Source organism: Hesperophylax consimilis, chromosome 18 (assembly GCF_061612785.1).
Source record: "Hesperophylax consimilis isolate HC1 chromosome 18, BYU_Hcon_1.0, whole genome shotgun sequence".
Classification (NCBI taxonomy): Eukaryota; Metazoa; Arthropoda; class Insecta; order Trichoptera; family Limnephilidae; genus Hesperophylax; species Hesperophylax consimilis.
The window spans coordinates 24222976-24249212 of record NC_142853.1 but is presented as its reverse complement, the minus strand read 5'-3'; the positions used below and the strand labels follow the sequence as shown (position 1 = coordinate 24249212).

Below are 26237 nucleotides of genomic sequence, written 5' to 3'. Positions count from 1 at the left end.
CACGCGCGGTTCGTATCGATGCCTACTTCGTGCGTATTTTTGAAAGTGTTCACTGATTTTTGCAATAATATTAATATTTTAGTATTCATATTTTTTTATATGCATACGGTAAGGTAAGCATTGTAGTCAAGCCTATGTGTCTAGGAATGCACGCCTCTGCACATACGAGTAGGTTACCTACATTTCATATATTTTATGCTTCCCCTACAATCTGAAATCTTTGGCCAGACTCTAGAGCTAAGGAGCCTATTGCTCTATCGCACGGAGGTCATGAATATAACTAACTCAACGTCGTCATAATAATATGAATGCGTTTGTCGGACCTTGTATTGTTTCTATTTAAATCAACAGTTTGACAATAGTTTTATGTCCACAATGAATGTTGACTACCAGCTATTAGGGAGTTGTAAGTAAGAGCACACGGGCGGCTTATGTCTGAGGTCTGATGACCAATGACGTCTGCCAAAATGTCGCCATACGAATAGAGTTTTCCGGTCAGACTATAATTAGTCGAGCGAAAATAATTCATTAGCCAAAACACTCGCTTCAGTACTGTTCTTTATATACTTGTACATAAGATATTATTGTGTTTATCGACTGTACCAAGACGAAAGGTAATGGCGGCGTAAGTGGCAAATTGCAACTTAGCAAGAGACGATTTTTTTCCTGAATTGAATAATTTCCGTTCTCCTGAAAAGTGGCGATTTGTTACTTACGACCTTTTAGCTCGAATTAGTTGATATAACCCACATAGAAATTTGAAAATTTGCAGTATCGAACCCCTCCTGTGTAAATGATATACTCATAAAATCGGTACACAAACCTATAAACAATGTTTATTTCATCAACAATGTTTATTGCTGAGATGTTCAGCTTTAATTTATAGTAAATAATTAAAAATAAATTTGAACTTGAATATCGAAAATATAAACCCACAAAATAAATACTACAGTTATTTAACCTAAAAGTACAGCTGGGCAGTACGTTTAAATTTGGCAACAATAACATTCCACTGACTATAAGTATTAAAATGTACTACTATTGGCTTATCAGCTACAATCATATTTCGGATAAGTTAGCCGAATATTCTACCAATTGCGCGTATTTATTTGTTTATTTATTAATATACGGTATCCTATAAATAAGCTATCAAGAGGATGGTGAAATATGAGTGGAGATTCTCCCTCTTACTCCTTTACTGCATCTCTTATTATTTTATGGTTGTCCCCCTTATACCAGCACCAGCCGTCAAATATATACCAGCGGTGTATGGAATAGGTGCGAGACAGCAGACAAAACAATAGTCACACATTATGACGTAGAATGTATCCAGCGAAGTGTGTTGGTTGGGTTATATTTGAAGTGAAACATGGCCGCGTGTGTTAGGATATTAGCCGTACCGAGTATGTATTTCAGTACCAGAGCTCGGTATGGGGCATCCCGTCCTCGTGTGTGCTTTGTATTGTGAATTAGAAAGGGGTCCCCAAACTTTATCTAAAAATACTTATTGCCCTATATATATTATAGACGGGACAATACCCTAAAATAAAGTAGAAATATTAATGCGATGTAAGTGAAGAAGCAATGCACAAAACTATGCGACGCGCGGCCCTTGTGTATTGGACAGACCTACGGTTCAATTTGCTCTAGCAAATCACTAAAATAAAATGGGAATATTAACGGCCGTAGCGTAAATAAGTAAACGGCACGTGTGTGAAGTACTCGTAGATGGATGAATTAGTAAATGAGGAGTCAAAAATCATCACAATCGGGGGAATAGTAGGAAAAAGGAAAAAAAAAATGACAACGTCTGTGGCAGGGTAGCAAAAACGTGCCTTAATAATTTTTCTTTTTTCAAATCAAAAGCTTTTGTTTGCGTTGAACTATAAAATTGTTTCGATCAAATTTTACATTACGTTGTTAGATACAAAAATATACTTGAAATTAAAATTAGTAAAGGGTTGAGATTGAAAGATTTTATACCTTCATGGGGTTTTTATATACTAGAAAAGAATTGGCAATGCGCCGAAGGCCGATTTTTATCCAACACCGATTACATCTAATATCCAACATATCTAAATATTTAAATAGTGATTCGCGTACCAAAGTTTTCGCTACTCTGATTTTGCAGATTCCCCTTATAACCTGACCGGGAGTCAAATGGACAAAGCATGGTGAACATTATTATTAAGTAGGTGGAAGATCGTCCATAATGACAGGAAGGAGTAACATTTTATTGTAAGTTGGGGACGTCCCAGGAAGACTGGGACCAGGGCGATCAATTGAATTTAATACTTGAGTCAGGTCATGAAAAAGGCAACAAAGCAAAGAAAAAAAATTAATCACAGATTTCAGAAAGAAATTTTTCAAAAATTAGGTTGGACGGTTAGACAGAGAAAGGAATGTCACAAGAACAGAGATCTGCTTTATTTCAAATAAATTCATTCAAATGGAAATGCAAAATGGGTATTTTCCATTCTGCATTTTAAATGTTATTTTTCACCCATCTCCATTTTTGTTTTAAAGGCTTTTATCAATGCATTTTCCATTTTATTGCATATTACAACATTCTTCCTATAATGTCAACTCATATATTTTTTCATAGGCCATGTATATTAGTCGGTTCTCATTCTCGCTACGAGAGATATTTTTGTCTTTCAAGTCGCTCCCTGGCAAAATAAATGCTGTGACTATGATTTGTTTGGAGAATCGAAATAAGTTCGTACTTAGGAAATTTATTCCAGAAGTTGTTCTACTTTGATGTACATTATTAAATGACAAAATTGTTTAAAAATTCAATAATTGTTTTAATGGAAGTCTGTTATTTTTTACTCTTTCATTGTTTGACCGGAGAAAGTATTTTCTGTTTTCAATGCATTTTGAAAGTAGGTATTTTGCGTTTGAGATAATTTCTTAAAACTATTTCACATTTTACACATCTATGCAAACGAGTAATATAAGACGTGGCACTATCAAGTAAATCAAATACGTATACCTACTAATAATAGCAGAAAAAAATCGTATGTATATTGGTGAAGCCAGAAGTGTGTTCTATGAGAGAAGAGAACTGTATGGTTTTCCATTTCCTTTGCATAGGCGCTCGTAGAAATGTCTAAGTGACCTTCCAAAATTCCACTTTATTTAAAATTTTCCTTTAATTTCATGCCGTGCGGTCAATAATGGCTGAAAAAGCTGTTTGCATGCTACAACAAAAACGTAATTGAAATAGGTAATAATAATAATAATTAGAAATTTTTTGTCATAATCGTTCAATATATTATATGAATTGGTCCTACCTTTTTTCCATTGAGTTCACAGTTATGCATTTATATAAATAATTACGATTCAAAACCAAATGATTTCATGCTTCGATATATATGTCATGAAGGACTTTCTCAATAAACTTCACTTCAGTTCGCGTGTATCAGTTTCCTTTCAAATTTGTTCACAAAGAAAGCGAAATCATGATAACAAGCCATTCATTGTTCACTATCAATAGGTATTTACATAATATTATTTTATTGCGTGACAAAACAATACCAATACACTGGTCTTTAAATAAACATATTAATTCTATATTCCACGTAGGTATTATATATCTTTCCTGTTTATAAACATCAATAATTACGCTTATCACATTATTTCCACAACACAATTAACTTTCTACGTAACTACTGTTTTCCCTCCAATAATAAATTCATGTCATGCATTGCGTTTGTTTCGCACTATTTGTAAATGGAACACATTAAAAAATAGAGAAAAATCTACAAAAAGTACAAGTAGGTACCTACCCAATTATTAATTTACTCATTTCTAAGCTTATTATTTATATTGTTATTTGATACATAGGGCAGTAGGTACTTGTCTAATATTATAAGCATTCGCGCCCTTTTATTAACTTTGGCATCCTGCCTGTACTGTGTAATTAGGTAGGTATGTAAAACAAAACTAGTCCCCATCTTTGTTTAAAGTGAGTTCAACGTGCTAGCCTCTAACCAGTATGCTTATATTGCATTGATGTATTAGTCTATGTTATATTGCCTATGTTGTGACAAATAAATAAAGAAAACAAGTGCGAGTCGGATCTTATCGACGTATGATACCGATAGCATGCCTCCTAGAGTTTAAATATGGATAAATCCACTGCGGTTAGATTGGAATGTATTTCCTACCGCCAATATTATAACGTTGTATGCTATCCACAAACATAATTATATGGCAGGAAATTATAAACACCAAACCACAATTCTCTGCCAACAAAGTTTGTTATTTGGTCGCCAAAAACCAACACGTAGGTAGTAAGATAGTAGTTTTGTACACAAACCGCCATGTTCTACGAGTATTTACGTTTCACGCGTAGAGGAAAAAAACAAAATTTTTAATGAAATCACTTGTATGGAAAATAATCATATGATTTTATTATTTGTATCAGAAAACTGTAAACATATTTCACTAGCACCACGTGTTATAATAAAAAGCTGATTAACTTTCACGTTTTTAAGGTTTCCAATGAAATGATTCCCCTTTTAAATACATCTAGGTATTCTAGGTATTTAAATTTCACTTTTTTTTTCAATAATGAATCAAAATCTTGGAAGTGTAAATTAACCCACTTCTTTTGGTGGCATTCATGGAAATGCGGACATAAACGCATTTCTCTCAAATTTGATGACATTACAGCAGTTAATATGCGAAATAAATGTCCTTTTAATAAAAATAGACGTATTTTAGTTTAAAAAATCGTTTTTTACGTGGCGCAGTAATTTTAAGAATATACAAGTAAATCATTTTATGGATACCTTTCTTGTGTAGTTCTATACAGACGGATCAAAAAAATATATTACTGCATCATTTTGTTTTTCGATATTTTGATAGTGGAATAACTCAATGAATAAAACCAGAAATTGTAATATTTAACCATTGAAGATAACATCAACTCTCAAACGAAAAATATGAAACAGAGATATTTTTCTTCTGAGAGAGCATTTACTTTAGAGCAAAGCTCCAGCAAGGCTGATGTCCTGGGTTCAATTCCTAGTTGCGACCGAATCTTTGTGCTTTTGTGGGGTAAGAGGGGACTGGGTGCGGATAATCCAAACTAATTCGATAAACTTTCGATACCATCGGTGTTCACAGATACTTTCAAAGATGTCCTCTTTAAAATGATTTGCGACATGCTTTCAATTGAATCTGCCAGGTCTAAATGGCAGATAAAATCCTTTACGATAGCTGTGATACATGAAATTTACTTATAATCTGAAAACAGGCTAAAAATTACAAAAAGCTGCCTAAACACACTTTTTTCAGCTTAAAACTAGCTAAAAAGTAATACCCCACGGCTTTATACTTGCCATCTTACTAATTAGATTCTTGCACGCCCGTTAAACGTTGGTGTGGTAAAGCCGGCCTTGAGCCTGGTTTAAGACCGTTTTAACCAATTAAACGCCATGGTAAAAAGTCAAGTTTTTACTGTTCTGACCTTACGCGCCACGTAATATTTACACCGCGTTTTTTAGAAATGCTGTTAATTATTAGTAATTGTAGGTAAGTACCGAATATAATTTCTTGACGACCTCCCTGGTCTAAAGTGGTTTACGCATTTGACTTTGAATCGGAAGGTTGCAGGTTCGATTTCTAGTAATCTATACTGGCAATGTTTTTTATATTCTGTCAAATAAGTTCGTTGGTGGTTTGTTTCAAAATATAAATGTCTGCTCTTATTCGCATTCCTTCTCAAGTTTACAAAAAAACTCGCAAGTATTTACTGTAGTCCTAACAGACAAACAGACAGACCCGCAACCGATATTAGTATTTTGAATTATGTAACCAGCCTTATTATCAAATACATTTCTTTCAGATACTTAACCATTAAATGCATGATTTATTAATTTTTCTGGAAAAAAATTATTTTGTAGATATTTACATGCATATGCGAGGAAATATAAAGAATTTTATTTTTTTGTAATTTTTTAATGATATTTGATAAAAAAAAATTGTTGCAGGTTTACAACACCATGTATTTAATAAAAATTAATATGAACAATTTACGTATGAAACAAAAATAAAAAACCTAAAAAAAATTCTCAAAACTAATAAGTGTACCGGAAAAATACGAGTTATTACATATAATTATTGTATTATTGTATCTACTTACCTAAGAAAATCAAAATAATAACAGCAAAACCAAACTGTAATTCTAACCTCCAACCAATTTTCGAGAATCTTCACTTTGTTAAAGAAAAAGTGACATTTGACATTCGCGAAAGAAAGAAAAGGTGATGCCACTTGATAAAATATATTACCGTGAACTTGATAATTCTAAAACGGCATGCATTAAGTATACACCAAAGAGTTAAAGATGGTTTGAACGGTATGTTGCAGTTTTGGAACAGTATGCATTTAAGGGTTAATTAATTAGTCTCAATAAGAAAAAATCTTTCTTCTGTTCCGTTCTATCGCAATGAACACTCCTATGGATGAAATGTGAAAATATAATGTCACGCTATACGCATCAAAGCTTTTTTGGGCGTGGCCTATACAGATTATATGTTATGGTGTCAGGTCAATTCAATAAGGGAGCTGCCGTTGTCACGCGGCTGTCAGCTGTCAAGGTGACGGATCCCGTACAAATAAATTATATTTCGTGCTACAGGGATATGGAATGTGCAAGTGAAATAAAGTTGGAATCAAATCAAATAACCAGAATTAAATTTAAAATTAAATAATTTATTATTAAACACAAGTAGGCATCCCTTTGTCATTTTTTGTGCCAAGTTGCGCTGCGTAGACTCGCTCACGGGTTACCACTGTGGCATACAAATTATGGACCGAGAGGGATTGACCTTACTGTTAACCGATAAAACCGAAGTATGACGTCACGCACACCCCTGTCAAATTTGATCGTTTTAGCGGGCCAACCTAAAATGCAAACCTTGAATATTATTTTAACTATGAAATCGACATTTGTAAAAAAAATTCCGGTATTTAAGTTAGAGGGTGAACTTTCAGCAGTATTTTTTTTAATTGACTGGAATTTCTTATTTATAAATCCGAAAATATGCATTGTAAATTTGACAATAAGTACTGTAAATTTGACAATAAGTACTGTAAATTTGACAATAAGTACTGTACATTAGTACTGAATTCTTGAGATGGTAATAACGGTGTTTAGAGTCACTCAGCTCATATCATTGACCGGTCAGTGGCTGAGTTGCCATCGCGTCCGGTTTCCACTGTTCCCACTCAGGTGTCGTGAGTTCAATTGCTTGGCTAGCTAAATCCTCCATCACGACACGAGAAACATTGTCCGCTTACTGTGATGGTAGTAGGAGATTTTCAAATATTGTCGTCAGGTTATGCGTAGCCCAGGAAGTTTTTTTTTCTTTCTTTTAAAAAATATCATCGATCTTCAAGTGAAAAATTAGTCCATTAGCAATGAACAATCAATTATTAATAACATATCTTTTCTGTTTCCCCAGGAATCCTTCTTCACTTGGTCCTGTGGAGTGCGCGAGCCAGGATGCTTCCTGGCAGTGCAGGGCGGGTCCGGGGCGGCCACGCTCTTTGTACCCCGCCTTCCGGCTGACTACGCCGTGTGGATGGGCGCCCTGCTAACCCTGCAGGACTTCAAGACGCTCTACGCCGTGGAGGAGGTCTTTTACGTGGACGAGGCAAGTGCTTTACGGCTCTCTCTTCGCTAGAGTGATGGGGGAACCGTTGGAATTCCTAACCACCACTTTACATGGAGATGGAGAGAGGTTGCCACGGAGTTACCCTGCATGACTTCAAAACGCTATTGTCAATGTCTTTCTCAGGCATCTCCGACTTCTTCCACCATTCACTACTGTATACCACAATGGTGCTGTTAAAAAAACTACATTACATCGATTTTAATTCGACTCCGTATCTCATTCCAGCGCAGAGATATTGCGTTAAGTATTCCTTGGGCGTCCCCGACTTTTTCTACCTTTCAAACTAATATCTAAACACTCCTGGAACTAATAAGAACAAACTTTGTAATTTTCAGTGATATCGGTCTACTACTTTTCTAGTTTTGCGAGTTCAAACATACGCCGTCTGAATTTTCACGTATAAAAAATATCTTAGAATTATTGGTAATCCAGTTAAAATCGGGATTGCAGGCCTTTGACGAATGAATCGACAGGTTTCCTGATAATTCTTTTAGTATGTTACGTATTTTTAAATTACATTTTCTAAAAGTGTATCAGGAAACCTGTTAATTAATTAGTAATGTCTGCAATACCGTTTTTAACCGTATTAAGGCGATGCACTACGTAGTAATGCAAAATCATGTGTTTTTGGTTTGAAAATTTGGTCGCCTAGAAATGTTTCAGATGCTTTAATTAAATACTGCGAGTAGAATACATCTTGGCCTTTGAAATAATCGAGTATTTTTTAGATAAGTCTTTTTATAAGGCCAGAAAAAAATAATGTATAAGGCCTATGAAAACTGCTTTAAAGTTCAAAATCTCCTACTTACGAACCCATTTTCGGTTATGATTTTATTGTATAATGTGGGAAATTATGTTATTTATAAAATTATCGGAAAAAAAATAAATATTTATGCCTGAACATCCATAAAATGAAAGGCACTTTTTGGCCATGTTTTTTTTCTTGCATAAATCAAAACAGGCGGATGGTGTTAAGCGGGAATTTAAACCTTATCGCCATCTACGTAATGGGTGTTATTGATAGCGACTCGATTGAAAATATTACACGACGTAGTGCATCGCCTTAACAATAATTTGAAGAGATTATTAATAAATTAGCTATATTCATTTTACTCAGAGTAATTTATAAATAGCCCACGACTAAAATATCATCGTTACACTCGTGTTCCCAATGTACGATACCTAATTTAGAAATTTGTTATTGTTTTGACGTTCGCTTATCTATTATCACAATGAAAGTTTTTTAATAAAATTATGTTGTTAACCAGTCTAAATTATGACGTGGAAAATGAATTTAACATGAAAATAACGAATGATGACAGAAAAATAAATGATAGTTTGAACTTTGAAAGTCACTCATTTTCCTTATTTCAGACACACAGATGATGTTTGTTTAAATCGTGGAAATAAATAATAAGTACAGGTTTTTTTACTCAAATTTTGTTTTACACGCCGCAAATTTTGTGTTAGTATTTGCATTGCTTTTAAGGTCGAAAGTTTGAGAATGTGCCTTGGTACCTTATTGAGGGAATTTTCATTTTTTAATATTTCTTCTAACGAGATGTCAGTGTATACAAAGCATCTGCATTGCTTTGAAATCGATAGATAGTTCGAGGATATTAAAAACCCTCAAACTATTAAGGAAACATCACTTTTCCTTATAATTTATTTTCTTAAAATCTAGCACGATGTATTTTCAATGCTTTTAAGGTCTGATGAGAGGTAAGACTCTCGACTAGCAAGCCGAAGGTCGCGGGTTTAAATCTTGTCATGCGCAAGTAAATTTTATGTGATTAATTTGTGTTGTTTCACAATTTATTCATTTAAAATAATATAAAGTATACTTGCGGCACGTTCTAGAGTTGAAGATATTCTCAGTATCGCCCTGGTGTAAGAGCACCATTCAGAATTGAAACGTTGCTTGAAATGGCTTTAGCAGTGTTTGGTGACCAAATCTGAGTAGCCAGGTACTCTCCCACCTTCATCTTCTTCATCTCCTTCCCCTCCCCACAATATTCAATAGTCTCACTGGCTCCAGATGGTTGGTAGTAGTAGGGACTCTTGTGCGATAATCATCTAAAAAAATGAACACTTCGAGAATTTACTGCCTTATTAACAAAATTTCGAAAGTGCGAAAAAATGCCTATTTATTTTATTCATGTTATTTTCTCCTGAAATCTCGTACGAAGCATTTGATCAAACATTTCGACAAGACGACTTTATTGAGGAACTTTTTTTATTTTCATAGTGATTAACCTTCTATAATCTCACACGATCTAAGTAGGTAGGTATTATTTGTAGGAGATAAAAACAATATTACATTCATAGAATTTGATTGTACGATGTGACTAGAACAAAATACGGAATAGTTCGGGTACTAAACTTCATTAAAATTGTCCGGTCCTAAAATTGAACAATTAAAATAAATATCAACTCTGCTTTTGCCACTAATCCTCTAATAAATGTAATAATAGGGGGTAAAATGTCAAATATATTTAATATAGTGTCCTATGCGTGTTAAGTCGTACCTTCTCCAAGCTAAAGCTTTATAAAAACAAAAAAATGTCTGACGTGGCCTGCCAGGTAAGTCTATATCTGTTTGTAAATAATAAAATTAGATAGAGCCTATGAAACGTTACTTGTCGACCGCGCTTGAGCTGATTTTTCAGAATAACAGCGCTATAAATTTTTCTTATTATTATTATTATTATTATTAATGCTGGTACTGAAGAAAAACTTATACGAAATTCAAAATAAACGATTCCCATCACCATCGAACAAATAATCGATGTATATCACCCATTATTGTACGATATCATACTAGGGTACAATATATCTTTGAAATAAAAATGGGCTAAACCAGGCACGGAAGCTAGTAGACACTATAATAAAACTATTGTCTAAGAACATCGATTTTAAATATTATTTCCAGTAGTCAGGTGATGGAAATAGCGCTTTCATGAACTTGGTTGTAAATAATTTCTCTCCGCCACGCCGGCGGGGGTTGGGGAGGTGGGGATGTCGGGTAAGCGTGCCGTGAACCGAGCTTACCTCACTCAACAGTAACGGGCCAGTTATATAAAACCCCGGCCAGGGGTGGGTGGGTTAGCGCCCGATCAATAGGACCCCGATCCCCCCTTTCCAAGGGCGGCCGGTCGATATTGCCCCACATTCCCCCTACCCCGCTTCAAGAAGTGGATACCTACCCTAATGTTTATACTTCATACTAGGGAAGGTACCTACTGAAACTACGACTTGGTCTCGGTAGGTACCTACCGCCTAACGCCCGGCATAATATTAAGTGACGTTTCATAGGTCTGGCCGTCTGGCGACTTCGGAATGTACTAAATCATTATGAATGATATTTTTTTCAGATGATTATTTGTATTATTATTTCTTAATAACATCTTCAATTCATTCCATTTTACATAAAACTAAATAGACATAAATAACGTTTTCTTGAAATAATAAAGACGCATTTTCAAGAGTTGGGGTTGATTTTTCGGATTGGTCAAGACCATTATTTGAAATATCACTTTTTTCAGAATTTTCTGTTGGGAAATACCATTAAATCCAACGAAACATTGCATTCTCATTTGTTTTAATTTGGCTACATTACACGCATTAATTATTTGGTTTTCTCCTTTTATTACATTTGAATATAGTTATAAAGTAAAATTCATAAAAACCTACTAGAAACTTACGTATCGATTTTTTTTTAAATATGAAAATTAATATCCGTATTTCGAAATATGTCCAATCAGTATTTTTATTTGTTATTTTCAGATTGCTGAAATCCTGAAGAAGAAAACTCCAAAAAGGTTACTGACATTGGTAGATAGCTTCTTTTTACAGTTTAGAAGTTTAAGTCTATATTTGACAATTTAATCAACATTAAGTTATTAAATAATGAATGATATAAATATTTTCAGAATGGAGTCAACTCTGACAGTGATTTGGTTGCAAAGGAAGCTACCTTTAAAGGCATTGAGGAGTAAGTAACTTTTCTTTAAATTCTAAGAATAACCCAACCGCCAATATTCCCTGGTTGCGGGTTCATTACCCGACGAAGTCCAGAAAAACATATATTTTTTAAAATAGGCAAACGTTCCCTGGTTACCAATAATCCGGAAATATTTTTAAATCTCCCGCTACCATCACAGTAAGCGGAAAATATGTCGTAATGGAGGACTTAGCCAGCCGAGGAATTGAACTCACAATGCCAGGGTGGGACCAGACGCAATATCAACTCAGCCACTTACCAGTAATATTAACATATTTTTCATACACCATTAACATATAACAGTCATATTAAAATTGATTAAAAAAATATTTCTAGAGTGGAATTGAAACATTGTGCGTAATTATATTATACAGGGTGTATCGGCACGTACCCGACAAACTTTAACCAGCTATTCCTTAGCACATTTGGAGTAAAAAATGTTATGGGCACTTTGCTGTCCGGTACCATTTTTTTTAATAAAAATTTATCATTCATATTTTCACCACATGTCACCACTGTTTTATCCTTTGTCACAGTTTGAAAACCCATCTGGCAATATTTTATTCGAGTTTCGTTGAATAATATACGTACGTACCTACATTGGCGCGCTTTTACAATCACAACGAAATGTCATGGCACCATTCGTCTCATTTTTATTTAGTGTGTATGAAAGAGCGAAGACGCTTTTTGACACACTTGCTAATAACAGCTGTTGAACACGAGAAACAATGCCAATGACAGTGAGGGAGTGCGGATTTTTTTATAATTTTTTGTTTTTAATTGAAAAAAAATGTTACCGGACAGTGTCCATAACATTTTTTACTCCAAATGTGCTAAGGAAAAGCTGGTTAAAGTTTGTCCAGTACGTGCCGATACACCCTGAATAACTCTATTTACTAACTAGATCTGAAAGCACTCAACTGCACAAAAAAGCAGCACGTATAATATGTATATTATTTCAGAAAAACCACTATGTAGTATATTTATAATTACTTCCAAAGATATTAGAAGAACGAGATATGCTATGTTGGCCGCCGGACCGTAGCCGGAGTACTACCTAATTAGGGTACTTTGAACGGTATCGGGACGTGTACGCACAGAAATCTGTTCTATGTATTAGTGCGGATACCTTAGCGCAAGCGAAGGTGTGCAGTAGTATTGGTGAACAAAACCGGCGACACTCGGCAAAACAATTCAACTCAGTACGAACTGCGCATAGCACATCTCGTTCTTCTAATATCTTTGATTACTTCATATTATCCATACGTCTAAATTTGAATAGTATGTAAACTAAATCCTCAGCGCGGGAGATCCCAGTGAGGATATCATTATCTCTATTTGTTACAAAAAAGGAAGATAATAAAACATTATTTTTATTATTTATTTCCCAGCACTTCTTCTACTGTAGTTACTCTCCCAATTTTTTTTAACATTAGCTTCATACAGAAGGCCCTGAGGAAAATAATTTCCCTTAGGGGCTATATCATCTTTGGGGATGCTGGGGGACAGTGTGTCAAGGAGTGACGGATGTATGAATCCACTCCTACAACTGCGGTGCAATTAGATGAATCGAGAGAGTCCGGCTAGAGAGGTCTTCCTCAATCAGTCTCTACCGATACGGCCCACCACACAATAGGCGAGCGGACGTATCCGCCGCCAAGACCTAAACAAAGCTCACCCTATGAACCTGGGCACCAGAGGCGGTTCCTCGGTACGTGCATTTGTGCATTGCACTGCTTGTCTTCAATCTCCACATAACAAATTACAACGACATCTGTGCCCCAGTGATCGATGTAAGAAATTCGTAATTCCCGTCAGGTCATTATTTGAGCTATCTTCTAGTAAAAAAATCCCGCGCAAGAGCAAGCGGTCGTGCATACCCCGATATGCACAGAACCAACTTTTACCATACTACTAAAACAGCACCGGGCGGTATCGAGACAGCCCGAAGTAGCCGAAACGGTGACATGAGCGAGACAGATTACACTCTTAACGTCAAATTACGTGTTAGAGCAGTGCAGATACATAACCCATTTCGTGCATTATCGAAGTGCTTTGACGGCGAGTGAATTTTGCATCACTTTGATCATGTGTAATCCAATGCGTTTGGAATGGATTCGCTTAGAAATACTAATGTTCAATGTTAACGCAACAACATTAACACATTGGAACTCGTTCGCGGTGAAATCAAACGGTTTCGCTATATTTTCAACGATGAATTGAGTGTCCTTTATTTTCGAGATAATTTTGTATTATTTAATCAGTTATTTTACAAATATAACTTAGAAGATAGAATGAATTGCAGTAGGTGTTCCCATTCATTAATTTGCTCCACCTAAATTACAGACTAGGTACATTTTAAAAGTGAAATGCACTGCTGGTAATTACAGTCACGGGCCGCGTCTGCTGGGCACCCCTGCCAAGTTACCAAACGAAGCGAGCCAATTGGTGTGACCTATGGCGGAGATTTTGGTTATCCCTATCAATAAATGGTTCCCGGGACGGCGGTACTCAATCCCGCCTCTCAAATCGGTTTAGCTTCTCAGCATTAATTTGTACACTTGAAAATGAGGCCATTTCTCATCAATATATTTCAATTAGAATAAAATATTTTTATTTTGTTGTATATGTTTCTGACAACTTATATTATTGTTATTTTTATTTCAGCTTTGTTGTGGATAATGAACTTCTTTTCCCAATAATTTCAGAGCTGTAAGTACAATTTAAATATATCAAAGTGACCTCTAATTTAATTTTTTTTTTCATGAAAGTAGATATTGTTCAGGATAAGCTAAATTAATATAAGAGAAGAGGAGATTCTTCCAACTAAAATATTATTTCAATAACTGCTTTTTTATCAACAAAATAAAAGCTTTGCCAATAAAATTGCTAAGCAAAAGGAATTATTTACCGAATTCTTTCATATATACCAAATTATAAATGGACTCGACTGAAATTTCGGTTTCAGCCAATAAACGAATTTCGACCACGTTTTTGTTTTTGTTAAAAATTTGCCGAAACCTACATTTGTGATGTGTCGGATCTTGTTCTGCTTTACTCGGGTATGTGTATATGCCCCTAGAATAACTTAAATATTACTTTAAAATAAACTGTTAAATAAAAGTTTTGTTAAAGTTCAGAGTTTATTTTGTAAATATTATTTATTTTTTTCAAACTTTTTCATTTATTGACCGAAACTGAAACTTCAGCAAGTCACTAATGTTTTATTTGAATTTGAGATTATTTATTATGTTTCTTAAACTAAGAAAAATAGTACAGGCTGCAGATAAGCTGCCATGTAGCAGCTTTGCATGACTGTTTTGGTTAACACTATAACTGTAATATCTATGTCCTATATTAAAAAGTCCGAATAATAATAACATACATCCCTATCACAATATTTAATATTAGGTATACTTAGGGGCCGTTCAAGTATTATGTAAGCACTATAGGGGGGCAGGGGGGGTCTTTGCTTTGCTTATTTTTGATGACATGGGGGGGTGGGGGGGTCGAGATAGTGATTACGTCAGCACTGCTCAGCAGTAGTTATTTTTTTTTACACATTGGCAACCCATACATTGTCTATGTTTGAAAACCGAATACATATTCGGGGATTCGCACAAATAATTAATACGTTTAGGTACTCGCTTAAAAAACAGAATACATTAACAGAAAATTGCATACAGGTACCAATTTTTACCTAAGCATGGGAGGGGGGGTAAGAGCTTTGCTTACTTTTGGTGACAAGGGGGAAGAGGGGGTAAATAATTGTAATAAATCTGCTTACGTAATACTTGAACGGCCAATACTTCTTCAACCTGTTTTTGAATTGAACATGCAACCTTCCAACTCAAATTCAAATGCGTTTACCACTACCCAATAGAGAAAATAGAAATAATAACATAAACTAAAAACCCTAAAAAATCAACAAGTATAAGGGGGTATTTCACTATCTCTGATTATGTTCTGACCAAGCACTTATCCGCGGATTAGTCATTTTTTCGTTTTCACTATATCTGGATAACGCTAACGCTCGGGTTAAAGTTAGATTTGACTAATCAGTGCTCGAACTTCACGTTAGGCGCTATTCCTCGAATCAAAGATGGCGTCAAAACATTCCGAGTTTAACAGCTGAGAAGTGAGTCGAATTTTGTAGAATCAATTTGAATGCTTGTATGATCCATCCTGAATTATTTGATTGTGTTCAAAATAAGAAACAATGTATTAATTCGACACGAATCTATCTAAAATGACCTGATAATCAACATAACATAACCAAAAAAATGCACACTTCGCGGTGTGCGGACTGTGACGCATGACAGCCGTGGCAGTAGATGGACTAACTGCAAACATTTTGCGATGTTGCCAGACTATTTCGAGTGTTATCTATCTGGAAGCTCGAAACAATTGTGAAACGGTCGCCGTTGAATAACGGAGTTATTCTGATCTTTAAAGCCAGCCAACGGATAGCTAGTCAGATATTTAGCCCGACATAGTGAAATACCCCCTAAGAATGGGTTGTTTCAGAGAATTTTAACAATTCTTCAAAATTCAAAGTTAATTTTCAAGTTCTGTTTCCTTCGCTGTGAAAATTTTCATTAAATCAACATTTATTATTATTATTAATCATTAAAGTGGAGACGGTATACGAGTAGTTCCGATGAGCATTCAGACCATGAGTCCATTGTGCAATCTCCCATTTCACATCATGCCTTGAGTTTATTTCCAGGTCCCTGTTTTCCCACATATGGATCTCGCGTTTTAGCGATAAGGGTTTCCCATTGGAAATTCCTTTTTATTTGGGTTCCCTGAACTCCCCATAAGAAAATAGTCCATCGACGTGGCCTCAGCTCTCATCCCCACTCCCCTTAGATACCCCAAAAGCCCTTAGTTTTTTTGTTATTTAATTGGTCCATTTTTGGTGCCACAAGTATCTAGGGAAATAGAAGGTCAACCCCAGCAGAGCCCCGAGTACTGGGGTAAGGTCTAAATACGAGATGCGATCCTGTATCTCAGAGGCACTGTTTCCCAGTGTCATTCGGCCTGAGCACTGAGCCTGAGAACTCACACTTTGGCTTGGGATGGCCATTGCAGGTCATGTTTCCTTTCCTTGAACGATGGGTTCGCCACACTACGCTCTTATCAACATTTAGCTTTGTGTTCATAATTTTTAAATTACCTACTTACGTCTTTTGTGGTTACATTTGCGTACATTTCACATTTCAGGAGAGTGATAAAAAGCGAGCATGAACAAAATGTGATGCGTTATGTGGTAAAGCTTTCTTCCGATGCCCACAAGGAGGTTCGTATGTTATTGTTGACTTTCCTTTACTATGTAATATTAATTTGGTATTAACGTCGGCTAGAATATAATAAAAATACTAAATCGATGGATAATTGTATGATTTTATTTTCTATTTTATCCTTTAGCATTATTTTTATTTATAAGAAGATTAGTTACAAAATTAGAGTTCATATTGATTTTAAATATTAATATTTTAATTGTTAATAATTTTAGGGCAGGAGAATTTTTATAAAACAAACATAAAAAGCTTCACAATTCTACCTAGGTTTAAAAATAAATAGTTAAGAATGGAATGCTTGATGGCACTCATATAATCAAATTTACCGCAAAACTTGATAATCCATACAGCAAACATATCATAAGAGTTTCTAGACCTCATTGACTGGGAAATTTTCTTCTATTTACATTTTATTAAATGTAATCAATATTTAAATATGTCAACATTGACATCAGGAATGGTTTAAAAATAGCTGAAAAGGGTAATGAATAGTGCTGTCAAAATATAGCGAGGCTAGCATAAGGTGACCAGTTTTTTGGCCTTAAAACGAGACAAAGTCACAGATACTGTCTCTAGACATTGAATCCAAGAGACCCATTAAAGAGCTAAAAGACTTTCTTAAACAGATATACAAATTTGATTTTTCTGGGGCCTAGGAGTCGGAAGGTCTTATGAGTGGCCTGCATTCCTTCGGGACAATGGAATAGGGTTCCAAAAAATGGAATGATCCTGTTAAAAATGGGATGTATGGTCACGTTAGGCTAGCATCCCAAATGTACACAAGATTAACTTTATCTAACTGATGTAAAAGTTTGACAAACTGTCAACAGAAGTCGAGATGTCAACGTTTGTTTTTCAGATTCAGTATATAAAACGAAGGATTTATTTCCAATAAATGCAATAGTATTTAATTTATCTTTATTCAAAATTCTCACTAAGGACGGGTTGTTTCGGAGAATTTGAACAATTCATCAAATTTCAACGTTCATTTTTAAGTTCTGTTTTTATTTCAGTTTTGTCAAGCAACTAGCCTACAATGATATAGTAACAGAACTTGAATAGGACTTTCACAGAACCCTAAAATTAAAGTTGAAATTTGATGAATTGTTCAAATTCTCCGAAACAACTCGTCCTGTGTAGTGGGTTCGATTCTCTGCTAGTTCCTCCTATCATTCCACAAGCATGATATTCCCCTTATAAAAATGGTACTTGGTAGTTGGAAGAATTCAAATATTGTTAGGTTATTGTAACCAAGGAATATTTGTCTTTAGTTTTTAGAAAAAAACACTGAAAATAGTGTATTGTGGTAGAAGAAGAAGGGGACGCCCGAGGAAGACATGGCACGACCAAGTGAATCAGATACTTGAGTCGGGCCATGTCAAGAGTCAGAATAATAGAAAAGTATGTATGAGACGATGTGTGAAGGTGAATGACTAAAGGAATGTGTGCCAAGACCAAGACTGCGGGGAAACGGCGTGATGGTTAGTTAGTTAGTTAGAATTTGCATTAAACCTCTATATCTTTGAAAATAATACATATACAGGGTGTATCGGCACTAACCCGACAAACTTTAACCAGCTATTCCTTAGCACAGTTGGATTAAAAAATGTTATGGGCACTTTGCTGTCCGGTAGCATTTTTTTTTCAATTAAAAACGAAAAATTTAAAAATTTCCACACTCCATCACTGTCATTGGCATTGCTTTTCGTGTTCAACAGCTGTTATAAGCAAGTATGTCGAAAAGCGTCTTCGCTCTTTCATACACACTAAATAATAATAGTTAAAAATGAGACGAATGGTGCCGTGCCATTTCGTTGTGATTGTAAAAGCGCGCCAATATAGGTACACACGTACATTATTCAACGGAATTCGAATAAAATATTGCCAGATGGGTTTTCAAACTTTGACAAAGGATAAAACAGTGGTGACATGTGGTGAAAATATGAATAATAATTTTTTTATTAAAAAAAAACGTTACCGGACAGCAAAGTGCCTATAAGATTTTTTACTCCAAATATGCTAAGGAATAGCTGGTTAAAGTTTGTCGGGTACGTGCCGATACACCCTGTATATAGATCACATATGCGACATCTGCATAATGGATCACATACTCAACAGTTGCGTATATAAGGTTAAAACTTTAGTAACGCATAACCTTAAAATCCCCAGGTGATGAGGTACGCCCGTCCAGGGCGCCACGAGTACCAGTGCGAGTCCGTGTTCCTGCACTGGTGCTACGAGAAGGGGGGCTGCCGCCACGTGTCTTACACATGCATCTGTGGCTCCGGAGACAACTCCGCCGTGCTGCATTATGGGCACGCAGCCGCACCCAACACCAGGAAGGTCAAGGATGGAGACATCTGGTTGGAATTAAACTTGTGACATAACACATTCATACATACATACAGCAGCGGTGCTACAACCCTTCAAGACTCCTGAGGAGTGATTCCGGTTTTACAAGGATAAGGAATTGTCGTTAAACCTTAAAATTAATATCACTGTCATCCAAGAGAACTAAAATCGCAGTTAAGAGGAAGCTACAAGCCAAAAATGTGTATATTCTTGGTATACCTTACATTATAGGTAATAGGCATTAAAATCGCTTGACAAACGGAGTCTAGTAACGTTCGATTTCAAGGACAAAACTGGTTTTTATTTATTTTGTAAATAATTTTATAAGAAAGCAAAAAAAGTTAATCAAGTGAAACTGTCACAGATAATCTTAGCTATAAAACTGTATTTTTTAAAAGTAGTTTCCTTTACGCGTTCATGCATTTCTATAGAAAAAATATTTTATTTAGTAGTTTACATTTTTATTTTTTATTGAGTAATTAATTTTTTTATTTGTATTCCACTCAAGCAAAACGATAGAAAAACCTTCAATTTATCTAAATCATATTTTTTGGTATTCATAATATACACCAATTCGTTATAAAGTTTAATCAAAATAGTGATTTAGCATTAAGCTTCGCCTTAATGTAAAAGGGGTTAATAATTTTAAGGTTTTTTAGGGTGAATTGCCTAATACAAAAAAAATAATTTTAAGGTTAAGGACAATTCCTTATCCTTAACCTTTTGTTCGCCGGCATATACTTATGGTTACGAAAAAACTGTACAAAAATGTTTTCTTATTGTATATTTCTCTGATTGTAAGTAGCTGTTCTGGGGAAACGACTAATGGTAGATTCTATACTTTAAAAAAAAAATATATATATATTAGTAAACAGATTATCTGGTAAGACAGTAAAATTTACAAAAACATCATTAGGGGAGTAGATGAAACTCTTCTACAGTAAACACACTCAAAAATTGATACAAAGTGGAAACCATGAATTTATGCTTCAATTTCTTTGTCGTTATCGACAAGTGGTATGTTGTATGTAGGTATTTAGGTACTGATTCTAATACAGACTTTGTCTTTATCGACAAGTAATATGTTGTATGTAAGTATATAGGTACATACTGATTCTATTACAGACTTTGTCTTTATCGACAAGTAGTATATTTTATGAAGGTACATATATAGGTACTGATTCTAATACAGACTTTGTCTTTATCGAGAAACAGTATGTTGTATGCAAGTATATAGGTACTGATTCTAATACAGACTTTGTCTTTAACAACAAGTGGTATGTTGTATGTAGGTACATATATAGGTACTGATTCTAATACAGACTTTGTCTTTATCGACAAGTAGTAGTTGTATGTAGGTATATAGATACTGATTCTAATACAGACTTTTGTATTTTTCAGTCTGTACGACATGGGAGCCAACTACGCAGGTTACGCAGCGGACATAACTTGCACTTTCCCCGCCAACGGAAAGTTCACCGAGGACCAGAAGCTGATCTACAATGCTGTCCTTGCAGGAAGAGATGCAGTTATCAGGTGTGTATGACTAATTAACATGAATTCAACATTAATATTGATAATAAAAATAATTTTTATTCCAAGATGTTAGGTTGGTGCAATCCCACACGCCCCATATTAATTGTATAATAGATTTTTTTATTTTTAAGAAAACAATTATGTCTGAAAATAGATAAAAATAAACAGTAATTATTTGAATACAACAATTTAAAAAAAATACAAGTAAATCTAAAAATAAACAATGATTATGTGAATACATTGAATTTTAAGAGATACAAGTGGATCTAAAATAAATAATAATAAGCAATTAAGAATAATAAGGAATTTGAATAAAAAATATTTTGCAAAACATGTTCATGTAGACCAAAAAATACTGATTCTGAATACGCATATATATTTCTATATTTTTGCTCTTAGAATAATAAATAATTCTTGAAAAATAATTTATTAGCCATACTGTATAAACGCTCCATGATTGGTTGAACCAAATCTGACGTAAAACATGGTCTGTGTTAAGTTTGTACAATGTAATAATGATACATCTCTTTCTGTTAGATGCGTTCTTTGTAAATAAGAGGGAGAGTTCGCTATATAGTATGTTAATCTGGGATGATTTGTGGTTGTCTTTTTAGTTTTATCAATTTTTATCAATCCATTAATGCACTAACTATTTTCTGTATTATTTTCAATATAATGTCATGTTTATATCAGTGGCGGCTCTTCTATAGGGATCATTTGGTCCTCCTAAAATATGCTGCAATATTATTAATTTGAAAAAACTGCATTTATCAACCTACCCGATTATTAATTTAGTTTTGATATTCGTAATAGCCGGTTTCAGTGCCATTTAGCGTTCAAATTAGAAACTATTGTATATAAATACAGCTGGTCACTTTTAACACATTTCGGCCAGCTATTTTTGCACTGGCGCTGTGCTGAGTCCAGGCGAAAATAAAGGTCCCGTGCGAATTTCTTCAATTTGTTTTAAATCGCTATGTTTTCGAAAATAATAAAAATTTCTACATTGTAACTCAACATACCCAAGCTATAAAAGTACTAAACGAAAATCGAATATTATTTGAAATGCAACTCAATTAACCTTGTAATATGTTTATTACGGTTCGCCTATCGGTATTTAGTCATACGCCCGACATCTCTCGCTCGCTTGCACATAGGAGTTGAGTTGGTGTAGAACGGAGAAAGAGATTCGAATCGGGTTTCAAGGTCATAAAAACCCTCATTCCAGGAATTTAAATACCGATGTAAATGAAAGGCACGAAAATAAATTTTTAAAAAGACTTGCATTACGATTCGATAATTATGTACATATAGTTGGGACCACTACAAAGAGATTGGTATATAATATTCATATAAAAACATTGAATAATTCCGTCTTTTCTGCCATTGAAATGAGGCCGGCGCAAAAGGTAGAACTAACCTTCCAGCCTTAATCGACCGAACGGATAGAACTACCTTTCCCGGCAGAAGTGTGTTAATTTTTCCCCCAAACTATCACCTTTCTTTCTCTTTGATAAAGATATAGGTATACAACCTAAGATTATTAAGGTAACCTTCCACTTTTGGACCCCTAGAGCCGCCTCTGGTTTATATAATATGTCTGAAAGTGCATCACTCATGGTACCAAGGCGGCATCTACCATTTTTACGTAAAATCTCTCGAAACGGCGATAAATTATTTTATACCTGACATTTTAGAACGTTCTGTTAAATTAAGCTTTAAAAGTGGAGCTATTATAATATAATACAACTCAAATGACAGGAACGACAAGTGCGACCGCGAACAATATCACCTACATCCCAAAATGAATGTTTTTATAAAAATGGATTAGTAGAAACTCATTTAAAAATCAATCAAACACTTAGTTTGGTCGTGGTGATCTGACAGCTGTTGGTTTTTACTGCGAATCAAAGAGCGTTTGCAGCGCACTCCTGGATGTCAATCGGAAGGGTCTTTGCATGCAGCAAGCCTGCTGCGTTTTTTTCCTTTTTTATTGTGCGTGCAAAACCAATGTATGTCATGGTAAGGGTCAGAATGTATTAGAAAATATATGAATGTGAATGAAGCAGAGTTTTTATTTAAGCGAGAGACACCTCGTCCGACAAGCTAAAGCTCGAAACGAAGACTGTGGATACACTGGTTTGAAATTACTGTTACAGTGGTGTGGACATAGCGTACGCAATAGAACCTGGTTACTGTGTTTGCAATGATTACAGCTCACTGATAAGTACGCGGCTTTACAAGTTCCCCCATATACCTACCATCCATATGACATAAAAAAATGCTTGTAAAATAAAATTGTTATGTTTTCAGGGAGGCTAAACCGGGAGTGATGTGGCCCGATATGCATCTTTTGGCTAACCGTGTGATGATGGAGTATCTCCGAGACGGTGGACTGTTGAAGGGAGATGTAGAGCTCATGATCAAGGTACGTTATTAAAGTTGAGACTGTACTGATGCAGTTATGTAAAAATGAAGTTATGCTTTTCTTTGACAGTAAACTTTATTTATTTTTGTCATAATCGAATCCAAAAATGAACACACATTTAAATTAGCAAAATGCATGTAAGTAGAATTTGGCTGTGCAGATTATGTGATTATCCAATGAGATCGAATATTGTACATACATTTAGAAATAATTTTCTTTGTGCGTATGTATTTACGATTGAATGAAAAATGAAGAAAATTGAAAATAATGATTATTATTATTTTCCAGGCTGGCATCCACGGAATCCTTCAACCCCACGGCCTGGGCCACCTGTTAGGACTGGACGTGCACGATGTGGGCGGCTACCTGCCCAACTGCCCAGAGAGGCCCACTGGCCCTCTTTCCCGCCTCCGCACGGCGCGCCAGCTGCAGGCTGGCATGGTGCTGACCGTGGAACCGGGGTGCTACTTCATAGACACGGTCAGTGAGCTTTTTACAAGCATACTGTATTGCATAACATACAATGTGTTATAATGACTATTATATTATTATACTATAAAGTTAGAACCTTTTTTCTTTAAACTATCTAGGTGTTATGATCCTACAGCCTTTCATTTTTTTGACAAGCTGTACTGTAAAAGCAGTGTTCCGCAACTGGTGTGCCGAACGGCATAAAATAAACTAGGCTGTTTCGCCGCTTTGATAGACTGTGCAGTTTGGTCATCGCTTGGCGACAATCGACATGCTTCGATGCTATATCTTCCTTCGTTTATTTTATCTATGTTATCATAGATTGTGTTTTTACTAAATTTACAATTTTAACTAATATTTTTCTATTAATCTTCAGCTGTTGGATAAGGCTCTAGCAGACCCAGAGATGGCCATATTCTTCAACAAGGAGCGGCTGGCCGATTTCCGTGGATTTGGTGGAGTCCGTATTGAGGATGATGTCCTGATCACCGCTACTGGTGTGGAAAACATGACCATCGTTCCAAGAACGTAAGACACCCTTATGACATTCATAATATTTATAAAACATTGTTTTTTTTTTGTGGATATATTTATGTAAATCTGAGGAGAATAAATAAGTTGGATGTGGAGTAATCTCCCAACCGAGCTTTTTAACCCATCAGCATACTAATTTTCATTTGTGACATCTGTGTATACTTGAGAAGGATTATTACTGTGCATTATTGCACCCCATATTTCCCCAAATTAAACACTTTTAATTCTTTTATATGGAAAAAGTATGTGGGTAAAGTTTTAGTCAAAAAAGTGCAGCCCCCCAATCTTGGCGGCAGGTATGCCGATGGGTTAATGGTCTCTTTTGTAATGTTAGCAGAAGATGTCGTTCTCCCCGTGCTGGTTCTAGTGGACTCTGATGTCTTAACTCTTTGGTTAATCTAAAACCTATCTTGGGAATTTTACAGTACATTCCTATAATGCAGCCATACTCAACCTTTTTTTCTTCTCGGGCAGCATTCCTTTGTTTGCAATATTACGCCGGCTGAACCATAGTACATAAGTACCATTGGAGGGGACCCCACTACTTTCCCAATGGCGTTATAAGGAAACAGATGGTTTCCTCCGTCATCACACATGTGAAGACTCTATTTTTTTATTATTTGCAATTACTTACATAGTTAGTTAAATAATATAGACACCGCAATCTGAAAATAGAAGAGTAGCAAGAGATAATGTAAAAGACAAAAAAGGAGATCTAAAATCAAATATGTAAATATTCAAGGTTATGAACTTGCATCATTGTGTACCCAAGACAGCTAAACTGCTTTTCATTCAGTCCCATTGAGAACGAACTCGGTGGTTAGTCAGACCGCAAGCGAGACCCAGTTTCCACTCCCCGATTGGCCCTGATTCGGAAAGTACCACTAATTTCTGAACAATGTGTGATTAAAGTAAAAAACTGTTTAAAACTTACATCCATTTTCCTATGGCCATCTTGGTGTTGCCATTTAAAACCTTTCAAACGATCGCAGGATCATCAATTTTTGTCTACTATTAAATGCCAAACTTTACATCGATAACAAGCTATGTTGTAGGACTATTTTTTTATTTTGTTTTATTCTTATTTGCAGTGTGCAGGAGATTGAAGATTGGATGGCAGGTGGAGCTAATTTCCAAACGGAATAAAACAATGAAAATCTAATATGTATGTTTTAACGAAACAATATATAAGTTAATAATTGTTATACATAATCACATTCTTGTGCATAATTAATTAAGTCACATTTATATAAAATATATTTTTATTATAATTATTTTCAATGGCACATAAAATTATTGAATTATAATTAAATTATTGTTTTACTGAAAAATAGATGCACAATAAAAAAAATGGTAACAAAATTTGTGATGAGACACACATTCGCTAATTATTTACGATTACATACAATTTTTACAAAATAACATAAAATACACAACCAGTATAAAAAAAATATAAATCTAAAAGTAAGTTTAATATTATCGTCGGTTTTAAATAAGTATATCGCTGATATTCTGTTGCAAGATTCGTTTATGAGAAAGAGTGAGAGGTTACAATGGAGCTATCAGCGGCTGGACCAAATTTGACACAATTTTCAAAACATTGTTTCTGATTATATTAAAAAAATTGGCATAAAAATGGAATATTATACACGGTGTCCGGAAACTCGTAGTACAAGCGGGAAACTGGAGAATCTACACCACATGGGGAACCCAAATAAACATAAAGTTTTTTGATTTGAGCATTTTCACAAAAAAAAAAAAAAAAACCAAAAAAAAATATTTTTTGGCTATTTTAGGGTTAAAGTTTTTTCTGGTGTTTAGGGTTGAACAACAGATGTTTTAACCCTGCAGAGCAGAAATATTTTATGATTACACCGGATTAAATGAAGGGTGATTTCAAAATAATGCTTAAAATCCGA

General features: G+C 35.0%; 1 protein-coding gene across 2 annotated transcripts in view; it reads left to right on the top strand.

Moving 5' to 3' along the window:
- The window catches only part of Dip-C (dipeptidase C), a 175870-nt gene extending 150272 nt beyond the window's left edge, over positions 1-25598 (top strand). For both annotated transcript variants that reach the window (XM_089642722.1, XM_089642721.1), the window contains 11 exons: positions 7479-7670; positions 11478-11525; positions 11624-11685; positions 14362-14406; positions 16921-16996; positions 19167-19360; positions 20751-20885; positions 23199-23313; positions 23602-23793; positions 24161-24312; positions 25410-25598. In XM_089642722.1, the coding sequence (XP_089498848.1) occupies positions 7479-7670; positions 11478-11525; positions 11624-11685; positions 14362-14406; positions 16921-16996; positions 19167-19360; positions 20751-20885; positions 23199-23313; positions 23602-23793; positions 24161-24312; positions 25410-25464 (1266 nt within the window). In that variant the 3' untranslated portion in view covers positions 25465-25598. The remainder of the gene's footprint in view (positions 1-7478; positions 7671-11477; positions 11526-11623; positions 11686-14361; positions 14407-16920; positions 16997-19166; positions 19361-20750; positions 20886-23198; positions 23314-23601; positions 23794-24160; positions 24313-25409) is intronic.
- The last annotated feature ends 639 nt before the right edge of the window (positions 25599-26237 follow it).